Raw genomic sequence first — 8,004 nt, 5'->3', positions numbered from 1 at the left:
CTCGGACTTTGAGCATATATATTTCGTTTACTATATATTATTTTCTTCTCCATTTTTAACAAACGTCTTTTGTAGAAATAACTAGTACAAATTGTTGAAGTTATGTTATCAGTATAATCATAATGCCTCGAAGCTAGTAATAAATGTAGTGATTTCTTAAATAATTAAAATCGCAAGGGCTCTTTCATATTATCTTGAGTTATCAATAATTTTCAAACAAATCGGTAAAAAAATATAGGAGTTCTGAAATAAAACTATATAACTACATAATATAATATATAATATTTGAAAATGGACGGACTTGTTATAAGAAAAACAATAAAAAAAAATATTAATTCGTGTCTAAACATACGTAACGTAGATTGCGTATAAAACAGTTCTGTGAGATACTCAACCTCCCGTAAGTTACACATTCAGTAATGTACCAATATATTAATTCTAACTTAGTACATTTATTATTCCACTATATTAGTTAAAGTTTCAATATTGGTAAGTCGTTTTTACGTCAGGCGCATTTAAGGCACTACAATTAACAATTACATTAAGAACTATCCAATAAAATACTTATAAGAATTTGGACGGAGAGCGAAACTAAGAAGGGCTTCGTAATTGTTGTCACTTCAGGCTACTCTAGTGCACAGTGAATATCGCTTGAAAAGATGCTTTTAAGACTTAAATCTATTTGCGAAAAAATCTCAAACATTTAACATCCGACAGCTGTCAAGAGATGGCGCTGTTGATAAGAATTATTACGTGATTTCCCCTCGCCCCAACTAGATGGCGCTAAATTTAAAAACCTATTTTAATAAAAATCTTCCATATCCTAACTATCGCCTAAATTAATCAGATGCTTATAAACATTTAGGTATCTTATATATAAAGAACACAACTCCTATGTTATAACACTATTGTAAGAGGTTGTTTTCACACATCCGTCTCCAAGGTTCGTCTGTGGGGCGTCTCCTCCACCCCCTGACTTCCAGGGTCAACGTCCACCTCGGTGAGAGGTGTGGTTTCACTAACTTCATATCATATCTGTGAGGCTGGCATCGTTGACACAGTTGAATGAGGTGTCGTCGGTCTTGAACCGGCCAATGAAGCATTCAACGAGGCCATTGTACCCATCTGGAGGTTAGAAAATCAATGACCATATATATATTGCCTTTCATTTCGAATAATAATATATTTTCAAATAATCACATGTTTTGATATATATTTTTTTCATTTAAAAATCACAAAAAAGAATTGTTTTCTGCAATATTTTCATTAATATATCGCAATATACCCTGAGATGTGCCAAATCCTCTAGTTTGGTCAGGTCGGCCAGCTCAAGGTATAAACTGTACACCAGGACCCATCCATACACTCCGGTTACACAGAACACCACCCAGCACAGACACATGATGATGTTGTAGGCAAATATCATGTCGTTGACTATTGAAGCAAATATGAAGGCCACGAATCTGAACAGTATGAACACCCCAAAGGAATACAGCCAGGGGACGATCCTCTTCTCATACTCCTGGAACAAAAAACATATATACATACACATATATATATATATACACACATAGTTCTGTGACAAATGATTCAATCGATGTAAGATGCCTCATATGACAAAGCTGTGCTTACTAATGTGTAAAATCAAGAATTTATATAAAAATATTTTTGGAAAAACTTTTCTCAACCAAATAGCATATATATATACAGAATTTTCTGAACCGAAAACTTTACTAAAAAAAAAAAGTGCCAAAGACACACCCCGAACAAGTGATTCTCAAAAAAATATTGTGCTGTGAGTATTCTGTAAACAATGCTACCTTATTTTTACCGGATGTCACTAGCTTGGGACGGCATGAGACAAATAAATTGACAAAATTATATGAAGTGTATATCACTAGTGATGTGCTGAATATTAAGACAAGGTAAAGAAAGAGAAAAAGATAACACTAGATATTATAAAGACAACAGATGTAACAGCATTTCTTGTTTTGTGTTGAGCCGATTCAAAAAGTGCAAAGTATCTTTTTATACTGCCATTATTAGAAGTGTAGCACTATGAGGGTGGTGTACACTGAAGGACAAGGCCAAAAATATATATGATATGATGAAATTGTACACATTAATTTTTTGCATTCAAGAGAATTTTGAACCCAGACTCAATGTCAGATATTTAGCATCACCATCCGCGGATACACATCCAGTGAGCTGCACATCACTATTCACAAGTGAAGCTCGGAAACGAAGCTAGTATTATCGTCGAGCAATTTATTAGTGTGGGTAGAATATAATTTTTAGAATTTTGACAAATACTTTTTAAAACGTTGAAATTAACAAATGTATGTATTATTAAAAATTTTTTTTTTGTTATGTATGAATTTATTTATATATACATATATATATAATACATACCTTCCTCAGAGCTATGATCAAAATGATGCTTGTGGCTATAACAGCCACGGATCCGATCCACGAGAACAGCGAGAACACTACCAGGACGTTCCGCACTGGAAAGTAATAAATTCATTGTCCGTGAAGGCACTTAGAACTTGTCACGTCACAGGAATGTTGACATTTGATATATTTTGATAAAAAAAATTAGTGATTGTCTATTCGATAGTGAGAATTAATTTAAGTTGTGTCAGAGATTACCCCAAACAGACAGACGGACATACGCTATAGCTAGGATCGTATTGTACAGTGTTATAATACAGACGCACAAATTTTCTACACTATATATTGTGTCCTACAGGTTATGTTTCAATTCCCAATTCCTAAGACTAAAGATGAAACCTCTCATCATTCTATATTCATCGTGCGGGTGCCAGGCCCGTCGTTGTAGGGAGAGGAGCTTCAACAGTGCATGGGACTTGCGACCCAGGTGTAGGTTTAAGGGGCCGCTATCTAATGTTCGTTAAATTTTCAATTTTCATCCACTTTTGTGACAATTTAAATTGCTCTTACTACTAAAATTTCATTAAGGAATTAATGTACAGACAAAACCAATCTAACCAACTCTAAAATATGAGTATTCTTTAACATTATGTACAAAAATGTATAAATTACCTTATTTAATATTTCAATTAAGTCTTATGAGTATACTTTTACTAGATTAGATGGCGTTAGATAGGCGCCTCTTAAACCTACACCTGGGTTGTGAGTCCCAGGCACTGTTGAAGTTCCTCTCCATGCACCGATGGACCCGGCACCCGCACGGTGAATCCATTGAATGCTAAAAGGTTTTGTCTCTATGGGAGTAAATTTTTTGTTAACTATAACACTAACTCACCAGCAGGGCTTCCGACATATACAAATTGATAGCTGAGTACATAGTAACCGTAATGGACAGCACCAGGGCTGGCCATGCCGAGGCAGTAGAGGTCAAAGACACTTTGGGCAAAAGTAAACAGGGCTATGAACTGAAAAATTAGTATTTAAAACATAAGATTCATTACGAGAACAGATTAATTATAATCAAGTTAGATTTTGTAGCATTAATTACGAATAAAAAGTAATATTTAGCTAATGTATACATAGTTAAGTAATTTAAAATTCAAATAAGAGATATTTCACAGAGTTTAGCGTTATAAGTAATGTTTAAAACTCACCAATGACAGAAAACCAGTGAGAAGTGAACCTCTTTGTAGATCGAGGACATAGGCGTCATGTAAAATGGGTTTCTGGTACCACGGAACCTTCAAAGATCTCATAGACTTCGACGATCGTAGGTTCGTAGATGACCTGTGTAGAGAATGTAAAATTAAACTGTCCTTCAGAGAATAGTATTTAAAGACTAAAGTTAGACTAAAAACTGCCAAAGATGCTGTTTGAAATATAAAATCTCGACATCTCCCACAAGTTTCACTGTAATATCACTTAAAGAATAATATTGACAAAAAATAGGCCACACCAATGGAATGCGAAATTTAGAAGATTTAAATGATACTAAAAGTTTTAAATAGTTTTTTGTTTGTACTCACTTTCCCGTGTAATGGGAATACACGGAAGGTGTGGAACGATAAGTTGTGGGTGTTTTTCGGCCGTACATTGTGTATATTTATTTATAATTCCTATTAAATATACAAACGGTTGACGCCCTTAGTAGTAAACAATAAGCGAAATATAGGTTTTTATTTATTAAAAACTTATGTCACAGTCACATATCAGACTAATTAGGTGTCTTCACTGTGATGTTGATATGGTATTCATTATACTTTAGTTTTGTGTGATTAGTTTAATAGAAATTATAGTTTCGTTCGAAAGCCACACCTCCAACTATTAGTTGTTTGGGATTTGATTTTTGAAACATGTAACATGTCACAGTTAAGATGTCACAGAGTATATTGATAAAACATAACTTTAGAATAGATTATAAATATATCGGCGCAATTCCTTTTATTGGAATAATCAATAATTGAGGGTAGTTGAAATTATCAGGTGTCATAACCAACCGCATAACCACCTGCGTTGGTATAAATATAGGCGAGAGTACAGAATACAGATGGTCTCGTTCGAGTCGTTGCAGGTTACGGAACTCTTGGAAGTAAGGTGTTCGTCCAACCGTCTCCAAGGCTACCTTCAAGAGTCTGAGATCCTGACGACATTCAAGAATAAAGTCATCAGTGAAGTCAGTTATGTTCCGTCACTCTTTTAAAATAACAACTAAGAGCCTCCTACTCCGACAAATATATAAACTTTACATTAAAAGCAAACGTAGTCTTCGTATTAAATAGTAGGGTCCATCCATGATATTTAGAGCTCCTACTGCCCACCCAATTCGCCGAATAACATTTGACTTCCTATATAGGGCTATATGAAACAACTCTCTGAAGTACTCAGTGTGACCATAAATGCCACTACAATAATATGTCATTTCTGTTCATTTGTTTAGTGTTGTATAAAATAGGTATGAGTTAAATTATAATTTAGAAATTCTTCCATACGCTAGATATTAAGGTATAAGGCATTGTACCGAGTTTTCAAAGGCGCGAAATTACCTCCTTTGTGACAGACAAGATCTGTTCGTCTACGCAGTATTCGTCCAAAACAGGCCATCAAAATAGTAGGGTACGGAGGTCCTCAAAAGCATATCATAGAAAATTATTGTTAACGAATCAGATTTCTTTAAAATTGACGAATATTGTCATGATACTCTAAAGAATTTTTCCAAGCCGTCAACCGAGTACAATTTTTGCATTATCTGACTTCAGTGACGGTTTGTTGTTGTCTCAGTTATGAAGGCGTGACTGAGAAATATGTCAGAGAAATCAATATTCTCTAAAGTTTATTAACCAAGGCATGATCCTTTTAGAAAGACTCGGCTCCAAGTCATCGAGTTCGTTACACAAAATAAATGCTAAGCTCTTCATCAGAGCTGGAGACTGGCTGTTATCTAACCCTGATCGTAATCCACTGGATATTGATCTGTTGTCAGTTTTAGAGGCTGAGGCTGTTCTAAACACTAATTTAAAGCAGTCCAACGATTAACAATGAAGAATGTTCCCATAGAAAGAACGCACTGTTCTTTATGCCTGGCCTAAACGTAAAGGACTATTGCAACCAATTAACACCACCACTTCTATTTAGTTTCATATATTTTTAAGTTTATTAATGTATCAGTTGTGGCAAGAATAAAACAGGTTTTCAATCAGGTTAAGGTATTTAAATCAATGCGTTCCAGTTAAATATACTCAATATTTATCTCAACTTTTGAGGTCAGGTCTAAGATGCATTGCAATAGTGCCCCACTATCAAGCTAAACAAATAAAAGATTTTTCCAAACTCTGAATATTTGACAAAGTATTACATATTTACATAAAAACAAATGCTTAGTGACATAACAGTATATTAATTTTAACTTTTTTCGCAGACTTGCCTCCGCAAGTACTCACTGTTGACATAGATAGGACCACACTGCCACAAACATTTAGGACAATCCAAACGTTCAATCTTCTTGTCTTGCAAGTCGATCCAGGTGTCAGACGTGACGTCTTCTTCCCTCAACTTCCATTTCCGGATATTCTCCACTTCGATTCCGCTCCTTTCGTGTAGATATTTTGTCAGCTTTTCGATTTTTTCAGCTGCGGCGACAGTCAGTTCCTGGTTTGCTGATTCCATCACGCTAGATTCTGGTAAATCGGAAACCTCTGTGCGGTTCTCAAACGACAGCTCCCAAGGGTCGTCGGCCGGGGTCGCAGCTGTAACATTTTCGCTTATTCAATTACGCACCTAAAACAAAACAGGCATGTCATTTTATTTTATATATTTTATATTAATAAAAATTTCTACTCAACCTTTAACACGTCTCTGACGCTATCGACAGTTAATTTATACAATTAGTATAATTAACTTAATAGCATTGCTGTATAATAAAACTCCAGGCATAGATTTTTTTGAAATACAATTTTTAAATATGACCAGCTACCAACGTCTCTTGGATGTAAATACAATCAAAATTTTATTGGAAGATAGTGAAAAATTACATTTTTTGGGTTCATTTTGTTGGAACCAATCCTGGGGGCCAGTCCCACATCTGCAGAATGGCGGCTGCTGACCCTGCATCATGAAAACGAACGGCACAGATTCCTTGTTTCCCGTCATGAAGTCGCGCATGTTCTCAGCGAACTGGGCATTGTTCTGCCACTGCTCGAAGCAGTTCCTGAAGAACTCTGATGGATTGTCGCGATTGCGGCTCAGCACATGTTGGTTGAAACATTCCTCGCAGAACACCTGGCCGTAGTATATCTTCAGGTTCTTTGTGGGTATCTTCCGACAGAAATCTATTGAAGCGTTTTTTGTGAGTGAAATTTTGGAATTAATTATATTTTTAATTATTATAAAATCACTTGTTCCAGCGAAGGCCAAGGTAAATAAATTACTCACAGCATTGAGCACACTGCTGGTGGAAACTCTGGTCGCCGATGGTCACCCGGTGACACTCCTCGACGTGCTGGAGACACCGGGCACAGATGTAACGCTTCGGTGGCTCTTCCGATGATTCAGGCTTGGAATCTGCATAAAAAAAATAACTAATTTTAATTTTCATCTCTCTAATAGAGACATTTTTATTTCCTTTAAATTAAAGGACAACCGCTAAGGGTAGAATCTATTTACTACCGATATAGTATATATGCTGCCATTAAAAAAATAGTAAAAGTACACATGAAATATATCCAAAAGTGTTAGCATCTTTTTCAGACCCCTACCTAAATATACTCAGTTCTCACCTTTTTATGGTAGTGTATATAAACGAGATAAGGTCCTTGTAAAGTAGCCCGGTTCCTTAAATTAACATTAATACCACTAAGACTGATCGACAAGCCTATTTACCTTCAGTTTTCTCTTTGTCTTGAGGCTTCATACCAGGCGCCCATTGCATCCACCAGCTGTTCGAATGAATGCGAGAATTCTCCCCCTTGAAGCGGCTCATGACGTGAGTCTTAAAGCAATCGTTGCAGAAGACGTGGCCGTAGAACATTTTGAGGGAAGTCGGTATTGTTCGACAAACACCTGTATTAGGAATTATTGATGTTCCTTATATAGATTTTGAGGCTAGTTCTTTAGATATAGTAATAACTCTAACGCTAAACTGTGTATCTAAACACGTACAAATTGAAACTGCAGCAAAAGTGTATAAATTCTTATTGGGATAGTGTTTACCATCTAATGCTACATCAAGTTGATAGTTCAGCAGTACCAGTACATAATAAGTGACCGTTATGGGTTAAACATCTTTTAATTTACTTACAACACATGCTGCATATTCTGTGGAAGTTCTGACCCTCGATGTCGACCTTATCGTCACCTTCTATTGGTAGAAAGCATCTTGCGCAGAAACATTTTTTACTATCTTGATTTTTATCCATTGTGAAATAGTATTAATGAGAATTTATTAAATTAAAAAAAAAATTGAGAAAAAGAATCAGCAAATTTCCATGGCAGATTGTTGTCAGGTACAAACTAAAATAAGAATAAAGTTGTAAAACAAAAGTTACTTTGTGGAAT

At 35.5% G+C, this 8,004-nt stretch overlaps 2 protein-coding genes across 2 annotated transcripts; both read right to left on the bottom strand.

The window, feature by feature from the left end:
- Positions 1–263: 263 nt before the first annotated feature.
- LOC116776654 (uncharacterized) lies at positions 264–4,303 on the bottom strand. The gene is made up of 6 exons (XM_032669900.2): positions 3,981–4,303; positions 3,609–3,741; positions 3,290–3,419; positions 2,413–2,507; positions 1,286–1,522; positions 264–1,125 (listed from the first exon to the last, which is right to left on the bottom strand). The coding sequence occupies exons 1-6, from the start codon at positions 4,046–4,048 to the stop codon at positions 1,030–1,032; spliced, it is 759 nt and encodes a 252-aa protein (XP_032525791.1). The 5' UTR covers positions 4,049–4,303; the 3' UTR covers positions 264–1,029.
- Positions 4,304–5,828: 1,525 nt separating this feature from the next.
- LOC116776620 (uncharacterized) lies at positions 5,829–7,974 on the bottom strand. Its single transcript, XM_061525491.1, has 6 exons — positions 7,748–7,974; positions 7,330–7,509; positions 6,883–7,011; positions 6,483–6,779; positions 6,303–6,312; positions 5,829–6,211 (listed from the first exon to the last, which is right to left on the bottom strand). The coding sequence occupies exons 1-6, from the start codon at positions 7,863–7,865 to the stop codon at positions 5,854–5,856; spliced, it is 1,092 nt and encodes a 363-aa protein (XP_061381475.1). The 5' UTR covers positions 7,866–7,974; the 3' UTR covers positions 5,829–5,853.
- Between the last annotated feature and the right edge of the window lie 30 nt (positions 7,975–8,004).

Source organism: Danaus plexippus, chromosome 30, assembly GCF_018135715.1.
Source record: "Danaus plexippus chromosome 30, MEX_DaPlex, whole genome shotgun sequence".
Classification (NCBI taxonomy): Eukaryota; Metazoa; Arthropoda; class Insecta; order Lepidoptera; family Nymphalidae; genus Danaus; species Danaus plexippus.
The sequence above is the reverse complement of the archived record's forward strand: the minus strand, read 5'-3'. Positions and strand labels throughout refer to the sequence as shown.

Bases quoted from the DNA above. Each gene is read 5' to 3' on its own strand.
- LOC116776620 (XM_061525491.1), bottom strand. From the start codon at position 7,865: ATGGATAAAAATCAAGATAGTAAAAAATGTTTCTGCGCAAGATGCTTT. The intron at 7,510-7,747 runs GTAAGTAAATTA...TTCCTAATACAG, and splicing joins CAGAATATGCAGCATGTGTT to GTGTTTGTCGAACAATACCG. The intron at 7,012-7,329 runs GTAAATAGGCTT...TTTTTTATGCAG, and splicing joins AGACAAAGAGAAAACTGAAG to ATTCCAAGCCTGAATCATCG.
- LOC116776654 (XM_032669900.2), bottom strand. From the start codon at position 4,048: ATGTACGGCCGAAAAACACCCACAACTTATCGTTCCACACCTTCCGTG. The intron at 2,508-3,289 runs GTGAGTTAGTGT...ATTACTTTCCAG, and splicing joins ATATGTCGGAAGCCCTGCTG to TGCGGAACGTCCTGGTAGTG. The intron at 1,523-2,412 runs GTATGTATTATA...TTTTTGTTCCAG, and splicing joins TGATCATAGCTCTGAGGAAG to GAGTATGAGAAGAGGATCGT.